The 20,963-nt window shown below is 38.4% G+C and overlaps 1 protein-coding gene across 1 annotated transcript; it reads right to left on the reverse strand.

Moving 5' to 3' along the window:
- Positions 1 to 5,983: 5,983 nt before the first annotated feature.
- Positions 5,984 to 17,613, reverse strand: fgf5 (fibroblast growth factor 5). Its single transcript, XM_032577725.1, has 3 exons — positions 16,283 to 17,613; positions 12,902 to 13,005; positions 5,984 to 6,879 (listed from the first exon to the last, which is right to left on the reverse strand). The coding sequence occupies exons 1-3, from the start codon at positions 16,482 to 16,484 to the stop codon at positions 6,508 to 6,510; spliced, it is 678 nt and encodes a 225-aa protein (XP_032433616.1). The 5' UTR covers positions 16,485 to 17,613; the 3' UTR covers positions 5,984 to 6,507.
- Between the last annotated feature and the right edge of the window lie 3,350 nt (positions 17,614 to 20,963).

Consider the following 20,963-nt stretch of genomic DNA (forward strand, 5'->3'; position numbering starts at 1 on the left):
ACCTCTCAGGTCTTCCGGGTCTGGTTCTGCTCTGCATCCCCAGAACCAGAACCAAACGAGGAGAAGCAGCTTTCAGCATCTATGCACCACGAATTTGGAACAAACTTCCAGAAAACTGTAAAACAGCTGAAACACTGACTTCTTTTAAATCTCAACTGAAAACCCACCTGTTTAGAATTGTATTTGAAATGTAATCAATTACAAATTTATTGATGTAACTTGACTTAATGATTGATTCTATATTGCATTGTGATTCTGTGTTTGTTATGATGTAAAGCACTTTGAAATGCCTTGCTGCTGAAATGTGCTATACAAATAAAATTTGATTGATTGATTGATTGAAGATTAGAGCCTAAAACGTTATAGTTCAAAAACAGTAAAAAGTTCTGGTTAAGGAACAGTTATGTCACGTAGTTAGCTAGCTAACAAAATTCACTAATGCTAAGCTAACGGTTACGCAAAACAAAAATACCTACCTTCATAGTCAAACAGGTATTGTTCGGTGAAGAATTTGTAGCCTTTGTCTAATTTAGATTTTTTTGTCAGAGAGAACTGGTTTGCAAATCGTGATATATCTTCAAATCTTATTTTAGGCAAATGTTTTAGAGACTGTGTAAACTCCATGCTCCGGTGATCTGTCTGATCAACATATGCTGTCAGATTTATACATATCTCTCTCTCTCTCTCTATATATATATATATATATATATATATATATATATATATATGACATATATATATGAAATAGACAACTTTATCATTACTTACTATGTACACCGGAACTAAGGATACACAGCTTCGAGCCAAAACGGAAGTTGTGTGACGTCATGTGAAAAGGGTCTATAATGGACTTAATGTGCTCTATAACTATTGGAGGATAAAGGTTCACAGTTTCCATTCGACATGTACCTACAGAGTAAGTAGAACATTATGACCACTGACTATTTTTTATTATTATCATAGAACCAGTTAGCAGGTGGAATGCATTGAATAAGTGAAGAGTTAATGCGCTAGAAACAGTAAAACTCACCAGATGTAAGAATTTGAGCCAATTTGACAAGGGCTAAATTGTGATGGCTGTTTAATTGGGTCAGCACATCTCCAAAATTACAGCTCTTGTGAGGTATGTCTACCTGTCAGTGTCCACTGTCTGTCAGTTGAATAGAACAATGGAGAACCAGGGAAGGGGCCAGGGATGGCCAAACCCTCAAATTACTAAAGGGGTTAAGTGTTTTTCTGGTTAAAAAAGGTGAGAAAACACCTGTTTCTTTTCTGTATTACTACCCTACAGGTAAAAGTCTAAGTCATTTGTATCCAGGATGTGTGAGGTCTGCAGGTACAATACCTGATTATCTTTAGTGCTGAGCCACTACAATTTGCAAAAACATTTGAGTTAACAGCTGGGCAGAGTACAAGGTTTAACTTGAATCTTCTGGTTCTTTGTTGCCTAGTCGTTGTCACAAAAACAGACTGCAGGAAAAGAAAGACAAAAGATTTTGGAATGAAAACAGAAACAGATAAACTAAGAAATAAAAAAAAAACTGTATTAAGAACAGTGATCCATTACTCCAGTTCTGTTGGATCTTTTCTTGATTTTTTTCCTCCCGTTTCATGAAGACATGACATTCAGATCCTGTTCATCTCCTGTAGAGAGTTGTTTCTAACTTTCACACTTCTTTTTTTCTCCACGTTTTCATTTGCTTTCGTCATTCATTAACACACACTAAGCAATATACTGCCACGAAAATGTAAAGACTCAGCAGAAAGGGAGATAAAAAGTGACCAAAGTGTCTTTGAAAGACCCTCAGAAAGCCCAGACAACTAATCAAACCAATTCAAATGATTTTCTTCTTAAAAACAAAGGCAAAAAGAAGCAGCTGTGGTCTAAACCTTTGCCCAGAACTTAAATCATGTTCTTTTATCCAGAGTTAGATTTAGCTGTGAGACAAGATTAAACAAAGGCTGACAGAATGCAGCTTGTTTCAGACTGCAGCTGCTGCAGCACCCCCTGGTGGACGGTGGAAAAAATCTGCCTTTTCAGTGAAAAATATGGAACATGGCAACCTGTTAGAGACATGAAAATGTGTCAGTGAGAGTTTAGTCAGAGGTGCAGAGTTTAGTCTGCACCTCTGTAACAGTGGATTAAATGGTACACTGTTAAGCCTGACCTGATTCCCCCTGGCTCACTTGATCCTAATTTGTAAATCAGCACACCTGCCCTGTGGCTGTCATTTACTGCCACAATGTATATTTAAGACTCAGTTTTCAGGTTTCTTCTGGTTTGGTCAAGCAAGAAAAAGAGTCTGATGTAGGAACTTGATATGGTTGATCTTGGGATCTGCAGCATGATTCACAGTGGCGGCTCACTGTTTACTCCTGCTGATCAATTAATACATTATTGATTGATGGACTGGATCAATGGGTGTAAGCTGTTGATACTGGAGTACACTGGTTCAGATGATGGCTTACAAACTATTTTTTGCCATTTGGTAACATTTGGTAAATCTGGGTGAACAAAGATCACATATTGGGTTCTTCAGGGCTGCATTTTTTGGGCCACTTTTATTCAACTTTTAAAAGTTCTTCTAATTACAACATGTCTTACCTTCCCTACATACATGCTAATAACACACAGCTCTACATTTTTGCCACCACATTAACAGAATATCTTAAACTTTCTGAGATAGTCTGTCCAAAAGAAGGTGAAAAAACCTTTTCTTCATCCTAATGAATATAAGACAGAACTTTATTTTCTTTTTTTCACTTCAGAAGTTAAAGATCAACATTCAGCTACACCCAACAAGGATTAAAAACTACTGAGCAGGTCAGGATCCTTAGCGGTGTTATGACTAAGACTTGCATTTTCAATGGCATAATTTTGTCCAAACAGGACAAAACAGGTCATGGATTTTTCTTGACCAACACTGAAAAATGAACAGAGTGATAAAGAAAGGATGTTAAAATCTTGTTTTTAAGTCTGTAATATAACAAATGGCTGCTGGGGTCATCTCCTGACCATTCTCTGTTCCAAGGATAGAAAAATAAGGAGGTAGCATCTGGTTTATATGCACATTAACTCCAGAACCAAGTCCCTCAAATCTTCTGAAAGTCATTACAACATGCAATGCGAAAGAGCAAAGAAGACAGTTCAGCTCAGAATGAGAACGACACAGGTTACACATTTATTTTTCATTGCGTTGTTCAATAATTAAGTGGGGTTTTATTTCTGGGTAAGAAAATACTGGCTGACCTCAGAAATGAGACAATGCTTGCGTGACAATCTTTAAAGTTGAACCTAAAGAAGCAGCAGGTTCGATTGTGTAATTTTTACATATTTGGCTACTAAATGAGATTATAGATGGAGCGTCGATGGGATGAAGGGAGGTAAAAAAAAATTTAAAAAAAGCAGCTGAAGTCCAAAGAAAAACTTCAGAAACTCTATCATAACTTTAAAATATTAAACAGTTGTCTGGCTGCCTTAGAGGAAAATATGGAAAATGAAGAATGTTGCTAGTGATGATGTGATTTTGCTTATTAGTCCTCTTTTTACTTCCTTCTTTGACTGATTACTGTAATATTATGTACAACTCCAGTAAAAACAAAACATTTTCTTAACTTCTACACATCCATGAAAGTGTTGGATGTTCAGGAGAGCCTTTAAATCTCCACGTGAGGTTTGGCTGTTCATGCATCACCTTCATCAGAAGAGAATCTGAATGTTTTCTTTCTCTGATTGAACAACTTCAAATGTTAATGAGGTCAAATGTTCCAAGAGAGCAGAAATCCCACCAATCTGCACATCTGCCAGCAAAGGGAGGATGCTGGTGAGTGAGACAGAGCCAGGAATGTTTTACACTAATGTAAACCAAAAAAAAAGTCATGGTCCCAAAGGTTTCGGATAAGATCCACTCTCTCAAACCTGTCAGCACACATATCTTTCTGTCATTAAAGCACCAGAGACCCTCTCTAAATACCACCTTGGGATTACAGTGAGATATAATATCCTCTAATGTTTCAGTAAAAAGCCTGGAAAGCAATTAGGCATTCGTAGAAACGAGTTAGTGGTATACACACACACAGTGAAGCAGAGTCGTTTTCCCAGATGCCCTGTGCAGCATCTGACAGGATGATCCACAAAAACGTTTAATATTTGTATTGCAATAAAAAAATTTCCATGATACAGATGTTTTCTTTAAAAACATCTGAAAAAAGGATGTAATCTTGAACCATGCTTGAGGAAAACAAACACCTGCAGTTGCTGAATGTTTTTAATCCACTTTCATCAGGAAAAGAGACAAAAAAAACAACTTTTAAACGGTTTTCCCATTCAAGTGTGGCTACAAAAGGAACATTTCACAAGATATAGATATTTTATTTATGCATTTATCTTATGCATAAATCCCAGATATTTGTGTTTACTTTCACAGAATGTGTACCTCTCTACAGTAGGACTTTGCTTTAAATTCACTCCAGGTTTCAGAGTATATATATCACAGGGTGAAATTAGGTTGTTTTTTTATGTTTTCCTGTTATATATAAAGATTTTGTCTGTCTTAGAATAAAACACTTTAAAATAAAGGGACTAAAGGAAATCCTTCAGACATAAACAGATTTTGAAAATCCCAGTTTCTGACAGTTTGACGTAAGGCGATGATGCGTTTGTGGTGCTTTTTGATATCTAATGAATGTTTTGAAAATAAAAAGTATCCAAATTAATCTGGTAGGACAGGTTATTAATGTAAACATGATGTGTTTTATTAGGGAACCCCTTTCACAGTCAGTTAATATTTGTTTCCTTCCTGCATGGTCAGTCCACGGCTGTTTGCCATCTGATACTACGGCTCCAAACCTCCTCAGCATCTTTATCCCTCTGCTGATGACAGAGAGGGAATGTCCTGAGGTCAGGACTCAGCTTTTGTTTTTTTTTAAGGGACAGCCGGTCTCCAAAATGAATTGAGTTTTTGTGACCTTTCACACTGAGAGGGGAGTCTCAGTGTTTTCAGCCTGATTGTAACTAATTCAGTGTTAGGAGAGGGACAGTTGGTCAGTGTCTCAGGTGGGAGTTGCCTTTGGGAGTCATGATAGAGCTAAAGAAAAATACTTTATGGTTTGTATGATTTGAGTTTTCTATTAAATCTGAAACCTACAACAACCACAGACAATTGTTTGATTGTATTTCCTGTGTTTGGGTGTCTGCAGCTTAATGTTGTTATCTATACAAATACAACTTGCTGTGAAAACAAGAATAGACAAATACACACAAGTTGTGGATCTGTAGAAAGCTTCCTACTGTGTCCCTAAAGGTATTTTGTGGCGATGTGGTAACTCCCCACAGCATGGAGAAAAATCAAAGTGTCTAAAAGAAACTGGCCAAAGCTGTGCAGCATGTCATTTATATTCCAGGAAAACAGGAAGTGATGGGTTAATAATTAAAAGTTACTAGTTAATCTCATCAATTTTAAAAAGCAAAAAAATGTTGTTGCATTGATTTTATAGAGAAAGCTTAGGGTTACATTAAGTCTGCCATTAGTTACTTGTTCAAAAGACAATCATTTCTTAATATGTGCTTAAATTACAGGTTGAATTTTACAAAAATAAAAAATAAAAATAAAAGCTGTTTTTAAGGATCTTTAATCCTCTTTACCAAGGTGCTAATAAAAGAAGCTGTTTGTTTGTGCTCATTTTTTATTATTAGAGATTTTGTTTTCTACCAAACAATTGATGTTGAAAATCACAAATCTGCATTAACTTATGCACAGTTCATTTATTACTCTAGTGATACAAAATTACATAAGAACATCAAATACTTTAGTTTCCAAACGACCCGATTAATTTACCTCTTCAACCCAAAGCTGCTGCATGTGTTTATGGTCATGTGTGAGTGTGTGAAGTAAAGAGTGAGACCTAATGGATTTGTCATGTCATATTTATTAAAATATATAATAACTTTTTCAATTATTTCTCTTATCCAGAGGACCGGGAGGACATGTCTGAACATGCGTTGGACTGACAGTTAGTCCAGGACCATTCGGGAGAAATGATTAAACTCCTGGTTGGAAAGTTCTACGTCTGATTGGATCCACACCAACTTCTGTGAACCAACTTTATTTGATTTAATGCAGCCATGCTTTTTATGATTTTTTTTTATATATAAATAAGAATTATAAAACAAGATGTTTATCTGAGACATAAAAAACTGTTTTGTGTAACATTTGATATAAAAACAAAAACATGTTACCTGATGTGTTCAGGTAGGATTTCTGCTTTAAAAGCACCATAACCAGAACATTAGTGATGATGTACAACAGGACGGAGCAACACAGAGTTAAGTGCAAAGAAAACTTCCACCCGTCACCACAGATCCGAGCGTCAGGTTGAGTGAGTGTTCCTGGCAGCCCTTTGGGTTTGTTTTCCATGCTACACAGAATCCTGGAATGATTTGAGCATCAGAAATGACTTTTGTCCAGTTTATTTAAAGTTTATTATTCTGGTCCCTCCTTTGCAAACTTATCCGAACCTGAACTTGGGCCAGTATTTGACCTGTCTGCGTCTCTGGACTGGTCCTGTGGGGGCTTTCGGGATCACGGCTGGGGGTCTGGGGGGCGACGGTGGCGGCGCTTTCCTCCTCTCTTTGCTCCGCTCTGTGATGGTGAAGCCTTTCTGGGTAAAGTCATGCAGGCTGGCCCTGGGTAGGAAGTGGGTGGAGACGTGCTGGGATTTGACCCGCGGACTGGAGCCCATTTTAGCTTTCCCCCGCTTATTGAGGGCAACATACCACTCCCGACCGGTCCTTTGGTTCCTATGGATCACCGAGGCGTAGGTGTTGTAGCTGTTCTCCTGGAAACGTTCCCTGAACTTGCAGTCGTCTGAGAACCATTCCTGAAAAAGAGAGAAAATAAAAGGTATTAGCAGATTTAAGTTCAAACAAGTTGCCTTTTAAAGTAAATATTTGTTTGCAGAACACGCTGGCTCCTTCTCGGAGACTCCATTTATTTCATTTTTACTCAGTTAAAACTCTTCTTAAAATGGGAAATGTTAAATACAACACAAAGTATTTATTTATTTTCTTTTTTATTGCAACTAGAACCACTTATATCCAGCAATGTTTACTAGGTGCAGCCAATTCTGCTTTTATTTAACTTTAGCTAAATATAACAAACATTAAAAAAAATCTTATACTTGTTGCTGAGAGCAGAAAAGGAGATAACCAGTCAACATTCCCCCCAAATCTGTAAACTGTATGTTTTCTCTTTTTCTTTTGATACAATTCTGCAAAACCCTGTTTATATTTTAGATCTACAATAATTTATACATCATGTTGCTAGTGTAGTTTAAAGTTTGCTAGGTCAAAAGTCAGCTCGTTTTTTCATTTAATCACATTTCTGGGGCCTAGAGAGCTTCCGACTTTAAGATATTGCCCCATGTGGCACAAAGTTTGAGCAACAAACATCCAAAACTCCTGCTTTTTATACACACCAATGTGTTTAATTAGCAGAACATGGTTGCTAAAATCCTTCTTCTATATTTAAGTCCTTGAGTTAATTTCTATTTTTCTTTTATGTATAAATTAGTGTGCAATCTGGTTTACACCTTAGGTAAGATTACACAGATGCAGCTCTAAATTTTTAGTGTATTTATTGCATTCATATTAAAAACCCCAGCTTTGCAGATAAAACATTCTCCAAGCATATCTGTACTTGCTCCACAAATCCCTCTGACTTTAGTAAGTGGAAATGTTTCACAAATTGGACCAAACCTTGAAGAGAAACTTGTTCTGTTCTCATAAAATAGAGAACAACACCGAAAAGAAACAAACCCATTAGGTGTTCCCTGCTGTACCTAAGAATATCCCTGATGGGAAACTTTCAGAAAGTACAGATGCTTTCCTTCTTGCGGGGGTTTGACTTTTCTTGTTGAACCTCATGGCATTTTGAAGAAAAAACAAACAGTTCTGCTTTGCTGAAGAGCGCAGCATAGCAGAAAACGATGCCATTCCTGCGCTGGGTAAACATGCCAGTCACAGGAGAGCGCGGCGTGGCTCGTCGCGGAACACTACAACCCTTTGAGTTTTTCTAAGTGGCCAACGCTTCCTTTGGGCTGTTGTTTTTAAAGATGATTAGAAAATTGCTCGGCGCTCCAGAGTCGTCGCTGCAGCTGGGATGAAGCGGTTTAACAGAACCGAGCAGCATACCAGCTCTGGTACCAGTCAGGGATTTCGACATTTGGAAACAAAGCCGCCGGAGCGTGCACCAATGAGCTCTCTCACCCAGGCACTTACGCAGAGGAGAAACCCCGCGTCCGCTGGCCTTCACGGGTTCATTAGCTGCAGGCGGATTCCACAGATCTGATTGGTTGAATCCTAAAGCTTGGTCACAGTCCTCAAGACTTTTTCCCACGAGCCACAAGTATTACCTTGTGTTCATATTTACATCTGCAGAACGGAGATGTTTTTAAAGTTCTAAAGTTACTCTGACAGCCTGTAATGCACAGGGTTGAAAGTTGCTGATTTTCAGGCACAGCTGGGAGGGAAAAGAAACTCTTTCTAGGGAATGATTGAATCTAAATAAATTGAAAACAATCATGTCTCTTTTGCTCAAACAAGCTCTTGCTAATGAATTTATTTCATCAAACATTGCAAAGGAAATCAGCTTGGGTTTATGATGATCTGTGATGACACCCCCTCCGCCCCGTTCACTTATCTTTTCAGTCTCTGCCATCTGGCAGAAGACTGAGAGTTGATGGGGCATCTTTCAGAGAAAACGTGAACTGATCCTTTTCTTCCCGAGCCTAGTGAGAAATGTTGCTGTTATAAAGGTTAATTTAGTAAAATATTAATTTATCTTTTTCTTGTTGTTTCTTCTTTTGAAAGTCTTGTAATTTTACTCCTAATATTGTTAATTTTGAATCAGCTTATGTCATGTCATCGAATGCCTGGTTAGGTGTTCTCTCTTTTTCTCATCTTGTCTAGTCTTATTGTTTTTAAATCATCTAATCTCCTTATTTCAGTCTAATCTCACATCAACTCAAAATATCTGGTGTTGTCACTCCTTACCTCATATCTTGTCTCATCCATTTAATATAATCATTTTTCAGGTTATCTTACATTGTTTCATCTAACATTAGTGGCGTTTCCATTAAAAATGTGTGAAAAACTTTATTGATATTCTGCTAATGTTGAAAAATCACAATTTTCCAAGAGCTGTGTGTCCACTAAAATTTAAAAGCACTTAAAATCCCACATGAATTGGTTTATTCACTCTGAGTGATTAAAAGACATGTTCCTCCATCATCCTCCCACCACTTCCCGTCGTCTTCTTTGTCATTTCTGCCAGTAGCAACAACCAGTTGCTGATCATAGGAGTTATTTGTTGCGAAAAAAATATTTTCATTGCGCTTTTGTAAAGCACAATAATCTCACTTCAGCCCAAAAAAATTGCCTCATCCTCACTCCAATTTTGAGTTTTTCCAAATAGCTGTTTTTCCATTTATTTTCATAATTGAAAATTCAGAAATGTTAAGGTCAATTGAAACACAGCTACAGTCTTGTTGTTTTTCATATAACCTATATGACTCAGCAAATCTTCTCTAATTATGTTTTTCTTCACATCTGATCTTATCTCAACTTATGCTCTCTGGTGTTGACGTTCTTTGTCTCATGTTTGAGCTTAGATTTATCATTGGTGTTGAAGATACAAATGCAGAGGATGAAGAGTGTAACATGACTGTGAAGCCTGAGGTTTTCCATAAACACCAGATTGGAGTTTTACTTCTGCAAATATTTATCGGAGAGATCTCTGCTCCTCAGGCTAAAACAGAAAGAAACAAATCTCTGCTGCTCATCTAAAATGCCAATATTAAAGCTCCTGCAGATCAAAAATTCATTTTGATAAATCATTCTTCAAACCATCGAGGTTCACCAAGAACTACCAACTGAGGTCTTTGTTAAGGTTAAGAGAGGTTGGCTCTGTTGCTGCTCTGCAGTGGCTCTTAATAATGTGAAATAGGAATCAAATTTTCACCAGTTGTTCCTTACAAAGCAGCCATATGATGATTTCCAATGATTTTATAGATTGAGGAAAATGAATCCAAACCTCTCTGTGTGGCCCTGTTTGAAAATACAACTACCCTGCTGTTAAGTCATGATTTAACTATGACTACTCACATTTTTTTGAATAATTTTCACCAGCTATACATGGAGGCCAAATAGCTGCCTGACCTGCAGAATCAAAAAAATCACTTCAAAAGAACCCGCAGGACATCAGGAAGTAGGCTAAAAGATCTCAAAAAGCAGCACATCATGCCCTGATGTAAGGAAATTCAAAAAAAAAGTCATTGATAGCTAAATATCACTCTGAGAAAGCCAAGTAGGAAAAGAGTTTGGACACCACTGACATAGGCAAGTGATAAATTCAATAATCATTTATAAACTGCATTTTTTGTTTCCTTCAGTTATGGTTGATATTAAAATGTATTTTGTGTTCTAAATAATTTAGTCATGAAAAAAAATCACAAATGGAAGAAATCTGTAGGAAGACTAATAGTTTTTCGTGGTTACTGTAGCTATTTACATTTAGTCATTGTCTGGTTCAGACTCCAGATTAAGCATTTGTTTAACTCCAGCTGCAGCATAAAGTTTTGCAAAGTGTAATTCCTAAATTGGCATAATGGAAGAACATATTTCTTTTATTATTATTATTATTATTATTATTATTATTATGTTTTTCTGTAAAAAGTTGGATGAGGTGGTTTTTCAGGCATATCGAAATTGATGCATGTGCAAAACTGCAATTGAAGCATCACATTTTTGACGTCACATGAGTCACATGATCAACAACTGGATGTTACTACTGGTGGAAACCATAAAGAAGACGACAGGAAATAAAAGGAAGATGATTGCTCAATGTGTTTTTCAATGACTTATCACAGGGGTGTCAAACTCCAGTCCTCAAGGGCCGCTGCCCTGCAACTTTTAGACTTGCCTCTGCTGCACCACAGCTGAACAGAATAATTAGGTCATTAAGGCTCTGGAGAACTGATCTACACAAGGAGGAGGTCATTAAGCCATTTCATTCCAGTGTTTTGTACCTGTGGCACATCTAAAAACTGCAGGACAGCGGCCCTCGAGGACTGGAGTTTGACACCTGTGACTTATCATGTGAACAAATTTATTCATGAGTGATTTTAATTACATTTTGTATTTAATGGAAACGGCATATGAAATTGTGTGTGTTTTTTCCCCAACATTATCAACAGAGTTTTGAAGACATTCCTGATGGAAACACAGCTTGTGATATTCAAATTATCCCAAAAGTGGAACTGAGTATTTACTTTGAGGAACAACGGCTCATCCCTTCCCACTGACATGATTTCCTGAAACAGTACGAGGAGCTGAAGCGGCAGAAGTTGCCTGTGCTGGGCATCGACTCTCTCAGCAGACCGCCCGGCTCTGAGCTCGCTGCCCTCCAGCTTATTGTTTACCCGCCATATTCATTTTCACTTCGTGGCTCGCTCCGCTGTATATTATCAGACGTCCCAGACTGGACTTAATCTGTTCTTCCCATTAACACTCGCTAACCGGGAGTCGCTTCTATCTGTTCGCCTGCCAAGGCTCCCACAGATGACTTGCTGGTGATTCTGACCGCTGACTGGTCGGCCGGCCAAGCTGCTGCGGCAAGATTTCAGCTTGTTGTGCATTCGGGGGGATTTAAGAACCTCCAAAACAGCGGCTAAAGATTACAGCAGAGTGCGAGCGCCATGACATGCTTACGTCAGATTCTGTGGCTTTCTGCTGCAGATGCCAAGCAGCACAAACTCATAAAACAAACATAGCTCCTCAGGAAGGAATTCCATGGAGAACCGTTTCACGAGCAAAGGATGCTCCGCTGTAGCCGTGAAGGAAGAACAGGCAATGATTTCATGTTAGATAAAAGAAAAACAAGAATTCCTGCTGCACTGCAAAAACACAAAGTCTTACCAAGTATCTTTGGTCTAGTTATAGAGCAAATATCTTAGTACATTTGAAATAAGACAAAACAAACTTCCAAGTAATTTTTCAGAGAGATATTGTGGAGTCATTATTGTAGAGTCAATAGTACCTTAATATTGATGAAAAAGAACTGGTTACATGGAGAGGTGCAGAAAGAATCGCAATTCCTAGATCTGAGAATTCTGAATTGATTCAAAATGATCAGAGATTGATTCTAACATACGCTGAAGTTGTACGTTTTTGCTGCTCCTATTTGCATTATTTGTTGCATGTCACATCCACTGAGCCACCGTAGAGGGCCGTCTTACACACCGTTTCACGAACAAAGGCGAATCTAACCTTATGCAGGGAATTTTAAGTTACAGAATTTTATGCACCAACCAATTTGTGTGTAAATTTGAACTGAACGCTTGATGCTAAAAGATTTGCATTTTGAGTTGTGAGTGAAATAATCTGCCTGTGTAACTAGTACTTTTCTTGCTGAAAAGTTATGTTTAAGTTAGTTCTGTCTTAATTCAAGTATACTGAGACATTTGCACTGGAAACTAAATCAAAAATACTTGGTAAGATTTTGTGTTTTTGCAGTGTGGCTGGTCCTGGTCAGGAGTTGGTCGCTGATACGTTTTAGCTTTTACAAAAACAGAATCTTGAGTTGCATTATGCAGAGGGCTGTGACTAGAAGACAAACATAATGAATGATTGAGCAGCAAAACAGACACTCTTCCACTTGAGGTGGTTTCTGCAGCCTGGAGAGGACGATGAAGGTGAGGACATCAGAGAGTCTTAACCAGAGGACTGGGAAGGTCAGCGGAATCTCTGGAAAGTCTAATCGGGTTCTGATGCTGCAACAACATTCCCATCAGAAGCTGTTTTGTGAAACATGCGAGGAGTTTGTGGCGTGTGTAGAGTCCTTACGGTGGCGTGAAGCCGTCCTCTTTTATTCATGGCCAGGAATCTGTTGCTGTAAACCCCTTTGATGCCGATGACGCCCTGAGAAATCGCAATCAGCTCCAGGACACCTGGAAAGACAAAGACCACATCTGGACGACTGAAGGACAATAAAATCAGTTTAGTTCCAAAGCTCTCACATCAGCTCTTCTATTCGATTCAGCCGCACGTTAAAAAGTCTGTTAGTCTTCACTTTGAAATCAGTTTGAAGCAACAAAAGAGCTTAAACATCAGTAATGACAGATATCAATACTTACTGGCCATTGCTTCAAATGGACAGTTTGGATTTTTGTTTATTTCATGGGTTAAGCGCTCTCAGTATTTTACCTACAGAAGACAGCAACTGGAACGAACAAGTTGAGTGTTGCTCAGAAAAATAAATTTGGGAAATTCTGGAATAATTTCATTTTGAGAGAAAGACCTCGATTAAACCTCTCTCAGGTAAATCCCACACACTAAAGCAGTCAAATCGTGACACCGTCCTTTTCTTTTCCCCATCAGTCCTTATAGCTAGTGCTGTCCCATTAGTTTCAGCTTTCAAATATTGGCCCATGTGACAAAAAGTCTGGGCACCTCAGACTTAGAGTCTTCCTCAGGCCAAAATGGACGTCTGTAAGTCAAATGTTTGTCATGAGTAATGTCCCAAACTTCCCTGCCTCTCAATAAGAGCTTTGATCTTTGTGAGGTATATGTAAAGCTTCTGTAAAACTGGAACAACTGAGTATTTTGTGATAGTTTCATGTTTGCCTTTTTATTCATAGGGACTAATTTGGTCTGAAATAAAGGAGAATTTTGTGTTTAATTTGCAACTTACATTTTTAAAGCTATGCATATGGTGAAAACATAAAAGTTAAGGTGCATTCTAGTGTGTTAGTGGGTTGTTGACAAAAAATCAGATCATGGGAAAATAAAAAACTGTCATATCTTTAAAACAATAAGTTTGCTGAAACAAACTGGCAATCTCTTCAGCGTTTGTCTGTAAAAACTGAACAAAACCTGAATGCAATAAAAAATCATTTTCTTCTCTGCAGTTTTTTTTAATCTCTGAGATTCATTCAAACTTCCAAATTTAAAACATCCTGACTCGTGTTCATCTGCTGCCTGTCAGGCTGCATACACACACACACACACACACACACACAGATGGCTGCTGCATTTAAACCGATGTAACCTGACAACACTGTGAAGAGAGACCATGTGCGCTTCCACAGGGAGCGTCGCCTGTTTCATCAGACTTCAATAAAAACTGAAACACATATTTACAGGTTTCTAACCAGGACACACACAGTGGTTTACAAAAGAATTCATGCTCATTAAATATTTTTCATGCTTCGTCCCATTAAAGTCACAAACATCAGTGTTTATGGGATTTTACGTGACATCTAAATATGCCTTTGGAGCTCCATGAGTGAAAACTTTGCAGAATTTTCCTTTGCTGAAATTGCAGCTGCTGGTCTTTTGACTGACATTTCTGCCCATTCTTCTTTGCAGAATAGCTCAACCTGGGTCCGGTTGGATGGAGAGAAATGCCGAAATGATTAGTCGGATTAGTCAAAAGAATCGCGATGAGTCGAATGTTGGAATAAACCTCAACTAATTTCGTAATCGATTAATTGCTAACTGGAGAACACAGACTCAAAAAAGGCCATTTGCTGAAAAAAACAATATATTCAGAGCAGAACTTCAGCTAAAACAGCACAGAATACATTTTGAAATTTAAGATAAAAACAACTTTGTATGCAAGCATACTTTAGCCAAAACCAAAAGGAATTTGGTGTTTTTGAATTTTAGGCAATAAAATGTTTATTTTCTTGTTTAAAATAAGATTTTAATTATACATTTGCATTTTTTTTTATCTATTTCTAATATGGTATAAAAATACTGAAGTGGTTAAAAAAATTTTTTTATCCAATTAATTGATTAGTAGTCAGAATGATCGATTACTAAAATTATCTTTAATTACACCCCTAATGGGGAGCATCAATATTCAAATCTCACCACAGATTCCCAATTAGATTTAGGACTGGACTTTGACTGGGCCACTCTTTTGATCTGAACCATCCAGTTGTATCTCTGGCTGGACATTTAGGGTGGTCGTCCTGCTGGGCGGTGAACCTCCACCCAGTCTGGAACCTTTTGGAGCCTCCACCGGGTTTTCTCTAGTGCTAGCCTGTTTTTAGTGCCACCGTTCTGTCACATGAAGAGGAACAGCACTGCGCTGCAGCCACTGACATTTTTCCAGGTGTGTTCAAGCTGATGCTTTCAGCTACACACATTTTACTAGTAGAGTAAAAAGGTTGATTTAGGTGTTGATTAACCAGAGCAGCTTGTTCCTGTGTCACCTGATTGACTGAAAATGGGATTTTTTTTCCAACAGGGTTTGTCTTGCACCTCTTCCATTAAGACCACATTTATAAAGCGCATGAATATAGTCATCCTGTCAAAAGGAAAGCTGGATTTATGAAATACACACAGGTGAACTGTTTATTAAATAATAACTAATGAGGTTAATTTTAAAGTGAATTGCATGCATTGTATTTTATTCAGGGTATCACAGTAAAGGGGCCTGTAACATGAACTCTTAAACTGAAGTTTGCAGTTGTAATGTTAAAATTTGAAGAGGATATCGGTGAACTGAAGGATTTTACATCTGTGCGCATTCATTTGAACTCAAGGGGAGATTACCAGTTCAGCAATAAGAAATCAGCTTTCATGTTATTTTTTTTCTTATTTAACTTTAAAAATCAAATCTAAACGACTTGGTTTTGCATTTCTGATTAGACAAAAATGCCCTCACTTTTCTCTCTTTGGGCATAAATGCTGAGTAATTTATTGCTGCAACCTGCGCACAATCCACAAAAAGGCCCAACATCATGTCCATCGAATATTGATTTTGTTGCTAATTTCATCCATCACGCCGCGTTTCACTCTAATGGGTTTTAAATCAGGAAGTTCAACTTCCTCTGCGTCAAAGTTTTTGTCGGACAGACCCTTTTATTTAAGCAGCATTTATTTTTTTTTGCTGCGCAGTGGAGTCGCGTTGTTGTGATGTCAGTCACGCTGATTTGCAGCCGCGCTCATCCCGGCGCCTCAGAGCTGCACCTGTTACTTCCACAAATAGTCTACCTGCCAACATCCCGGACGGACACAAAGGAGGCTCGTCAACCTGATGACTTGTGCTGATATATTTCACACCCCTGCTCCTGTGGAAACCATTACTGTTGCAACTTACAGGAATAACATTCATGAAAACATAACCAGGAAACTTAGGAGGGATAAAGAGGAGTCGCGTCCAGACGTTTATGATTCAGTAGTGGAGCTGCTTTGTGCATGCAGGGGAAGACTTACTCAGCTGGTTGGGCTCATGGCTGCCGTTCACTCTGCCGTCGGGATGAATCTGGAGGTGGAAGCCGATGCCAACCCTGCAGTAGAGCCTGCAGGTCCTGCGTCCCGAGCTGATCCCCTCCTGAAGGAGCAAAGAGGCGCGCTGCGCTGCGGCCGCGGCGCAAATCCAGTGAGCGAAGGTCAGAAGGCAGAGAGGAACATTCATTCTTCCCAGCAGGAGACTCTCACCACGCCGCGTTTCGCATTTTAACCGATCCAGTGGCGAGGTCAAGAACCCAGAAGGTTTGCGCGCACAGGCGTGCGGCGCGGGTGGGCATTACCCCGGCCGCGGTGCTTCTGCTGGGGATATTTATAACGCCAGTGAGCTCACAGCTTCATGCATGCCTGAGCTCTAAAGGACGCTCTTTCAGCGGGATTTTGTCGCCGAGATGCCACTCCTGCTCAGCTCCGACCCACAGCAGCGGGGCGTGAAGGAAGCTCCACCGACACGGAGGTCTTTCCAAGAGATCCTCCGCGCAAGGATGCAGCATTTTACGCACAGAGACAAAATATTTTGAACGAGAGTGAGTCGGTTTGTCCCCGGAGCTGCAGGACGAACGTCTCACCTCCTTTTATCTATAAAGAAAAGTTTAAATCTCCGACCCAGAGATGGGTTTAAACACTGACTCTGAGGATTTGTGATGTTTTACCTTCACATTGCTGCTGAAGAGCTGAATCATGTATTCTGAGCGGAATGCATGTCCAGGGTATGGATAGAATAAAAAGTTAATCCTTCAGTAAAACAGCCATTAATAATGAATATGGTGATTTTTACAGAGTCTCCGATACTGTTTCACTTCCATTTCAGTTGTTTACCTTATCACATTACAACAAACTTTAGTTTTATTCAGATTTTAAGTGATAAAGCAACATAAAGTCTTGGTTTGAAGTTTGATTTGCATAACTGTGAGTGGAAGGAAATCGATATGGTATCAACATGTTTTGCACAAAACAACTGGAGTTTGGTGCAGTTGCGTCTCTTTGCTGGTGGCGCTCTGAAACGTGTTTGCCCAGGGCACCAAACGGCTCAGGCCGCCTCTGCTTGGTAGGTTGTTTTAAAACCTAACATCCTTTAAATCCCTCCCTGACCTGTCTGCTGTGTTCCTGGGTTTGGGTCGTTCTGGCTGTTCACTAAAGTTCTCTAACAAATCTGTAGTACCAGAAACAGAACAGCTGAATTTTCACTCAGATTAAATTACATTGTTTACCAATTAGGTGGAAATTAAACAGGATTTGTACATGCACAAACATTTAGAAAACAATTTTCTTTTCTATACTCTACTTCAATCATATAAAATTAAACTAATGCACTAAGGTTTGTTGTTGTTGGTTAACAACAACAAAAGTTGCAGAGGTAAACATCTAAAATAAAGTTCTTAAATACTGTTGCAGATCTGTTCAGCAACAGGTGATGAAGACTGACTACTAGGTCAGAAAACGTGATCACTGAGATAAAACTGAGGACAAAGACCTGAACGTTTCTCTTTTTAAGGACTTGCATTTGCTTTTCAACAACACAAATTATTTAAAACTTGAGAAATGTGCAACTTTCTTATAAAATTATTAGAATTTTTCACACATTTACAGTTTCTAGAGCTGTTCACCTCTGAGAATTGAATCATTCTGATATAAAATGGCTCTGAAACCTAAAGGAAGACACAATGTAGTGTCGACACATCAGAGAGCTTAGATAAGAACTCAGTTTAAATCGGTTCTTCATGCTCTTTACTAGTAGCCTGTTTCAAACACACAATTTGGACTAAATTTCTTTAGTTAAGCTCTTGAAAAAAACAAAACAAAGATGGATATCGCAGGAAACAGGATTTTAGCTCCAGCGAGATGTGTTTGTATGTGTATAAAAATATACATACAAATCACGTTACATAATGTCATCATTTTTTTCTGAACCAAATTGACATTTTTTTACTGAAAAATAAAACCAAAGTCTCAAAAGCAGCAAATAAATGGTTTGATAAGCTGCAGCTGAGAGATAATGATGGCCTCCTTTGTGGCTGAGACTAATTGGATTGTTTGTCTTCTCTCTCACACCCACACACACACACACACCCACACACAGTGTCAGAAATGAGACACGCCTTCATCTGGGTACTTTAGTCCAATCAGGCTCGGCTTGCAGAGCCACAGGCCAGGTGTGCAGATCTGAACATCTTTATTTTCTGCTTTTTACATTTTTCTCATAATCATTCTTATTATTATCAGTCCTGTTATTTGATAGATTGCAAAATGTAATAATAAAAAATGTCTTCAGATGCAAAAATATGCTTGATTTTCTCCTGGGCTGTTTCTATGTTATAGAGGAAATTATTCTAATTTATCTACTGTAACAACAAATGTACTGAGACAAGTAAATTAACTATTATTTCCAACAGTAGAGAGATTATTTGCTCAGCAGATTACCCAGGGTCACCTGCACCTGTCAGTGATGCTCAACTCAATATTTTCTTGGTTGGTTCTAAAATTGTACAGACTTTAAATGCAGATCAAACATTTGAATATTGATAATAATGGAAAGAAAAAGTTGTCTTACTTTAATTAGGCCTCAGGCACACTCTGCCACCATGTTTATGTATGTATGTATGTACATTATTTCCTCATGTTCAGTTTCTTGGTTTATTGTCGTGTTTTGTCCTGCCTCATGCTGTGCTCGTGTTTTCATGTTTTCTTGTCATTCTGCTCCACCTGCCAGTTTTTCGCTGCCCATCAGCTTCACTCAGTCCGCCTGTGTCTGATCTGATTGTCTTCCTCTCTCACCTGTTTGCTGAGCTACTTAAGCCTCTCAGTTTGTGCCGTTCCTCTTTGGATTCTGCAGCGTTTTTTGTGCCTTCCTTGTCCATGCTCCATGTTGGTTTTGTTCATTCATGAGCCTTATGTGTTCATCATTTAACACTTTTAAAATGTACAACCTGAGCAGCTGTCTGTGCCTTGCCTTTATGTTTCATGATAAAAATAATATCATAAGGTTATTAACTCATCAGAGCCTTCCTGTCTTGCCATGTGGGAAGAGTTGGATTGGTTTGAAGATCATGTTTCCCTAGTTTGAAGCTCTTCAAATAAAGTATTGGGAGGAAAAAGCATTACAATACATCTCACCTCGTCTTCTCAAATGAGTTGCTCTGCTTTATTTTGAAGAAAGAAGTGAAAGAAAATCAGTTTAAAAAATAAAAACCCTTATTGTGTTAATTTGGTTTGTGAAACAATTTTATTAACCCTGACTGACCTAAAACAGAAAATTATAAAAATGAGTTCAACTGTATATTAATGTACATTAATTAGAAGTGAAATAAACATTTTTATCTCTAAAATGGAAGATATTGTCAAAATACATTGAATTATATTATGCAAATATTTTTTCTTAGTCTTTCACCAGTTTTTATGAAACATCTCATGGCCTTGGATTTAATTTAATATTTTTTTTAATGCGGTACAGGGGTTGCATTAATCACATAATTTCCATCTTTGACAGTTTTATTTTTTAATGGTGATGGAAAAAATGTAAAGGCTAAGTAATCATACACCTACTTGGTGTAGATGTGCAGAAATGTTCGACTCTATGCTGCGTTATGTTGATGTGACAACCTGTGATGAGACGATGTGGATTCTCTGTTCAGCTTCTTAAGCTTTTCATTAAAAAGAAGGGAAATTAAAATGCAATTGAGTACGTCGGGTTTTTTTTAATCAATTTAAAAATTGAAGGGTTAAAATAGATTATGAGGGGTTTGTTTAATGACCTCATCATTTAAAATGACAGCCAATGAAAAAGTCCAGCACAGCCTCAAATGTGGAACATCTTCAAGCGTCCGTCTGAAGATCAGTCCAAGTTATGCTTATTCATTTTCTATCTTGGCATGCATGCTCTGTAATCCCTCCCTCATTGTTTTAAGGGGCCCAGCAATGTCTGAATTTAATTAGCTCACGCGCCTGTGGATTACAGCCGGTACAGGGGCCTAATTGTCTCTGGCACACAGGGCCGGGCCGGGCCGGGCCTGCTTTACCTTTTATGTAAACAGCGGGGCGGTGTTTAGTCCCACTGTTCTATAACGGTCAGCCATTCCTCTGAGGCCATTCCAGCAACAGTGAGGTAATCCCCCCGAGTCGCATAAACACTGATGATCCTGACTGATTCCTCCGCTCGATTGATCCCAGCTTTCAGCAGATTTATAGAGTCAGTAATCAACAGACGGCAGGTTCTGCAGATAATAATCAATATGAGGACAGGCATGACTCCCTGGAAGCTCTGACGAAAGTCACGAACAAAACAAGACTCATCTGGTGGTCAGCGTTGGTCAGACAGTCTGCAGATAGATCTTTGTTGCTTATGTTTATTTCTAGAATCATAAAGGCACCAATCTGAGTCTACAAGTAAATAAGAAAGAAGAGGAATTCAAAAATTAAAATGCTATCAGTCATGAATAAATAGCAAACAGGGAGCCAATGAAATGTCATCTGCTGCCTTTTGGATCTGTTGTTTTTTATGAAAGACAAAATCATTGTACATCGTGTCCCAAATTATTATGCAAATTGGATTTAAGTGTCATAAAGATTACATTTTTTGTTGTGCTATTAAATTTATAGATGGTATTGTGTGTCAGGGCTCTTTGAATCACTATAATTAATTTCAGAGAGC

The sequence above is a fragment of the Xiphophorus hellerii genome, chromosome 12, assembly GCF_003331165.1.
Source record: "Xiphophorus hellerii strain 12219 chromosome 12, Xiphophorus_hellerii-4.1, whole genome shotgun sequence".
Lineage (NCBI taxonomy): Eukaryota > Metazoa > Chordata > Actinopteri > Cyprinodontiformes > Poeciliidae > Xiphophorus > Xiphophorus hellerii.

Coding starts and splice junctions, on each gene's coding strand:
- fgf5 (XM_032577725.1), bottom strand. CDS start 16,484: ATGAATGTTCCTCTCTGCCTTCTGACCTTCGCTCACTGGATTTGCGCC. Junction 13,006..16,282: donor CCATGAGCCCAACCAGCTGA/GTAAGTCTTCCC, acceptor TTGTCTTTCCAG/GTGTCCTGGAGCTGATTGCG. Junction 6,880..12,901: donor GAGGACGGCTTCACGCCACC/GTAAGGACTCTA, acceptor TCTCTTTTTCAG/GAATGGTTCTCAGACGACTG.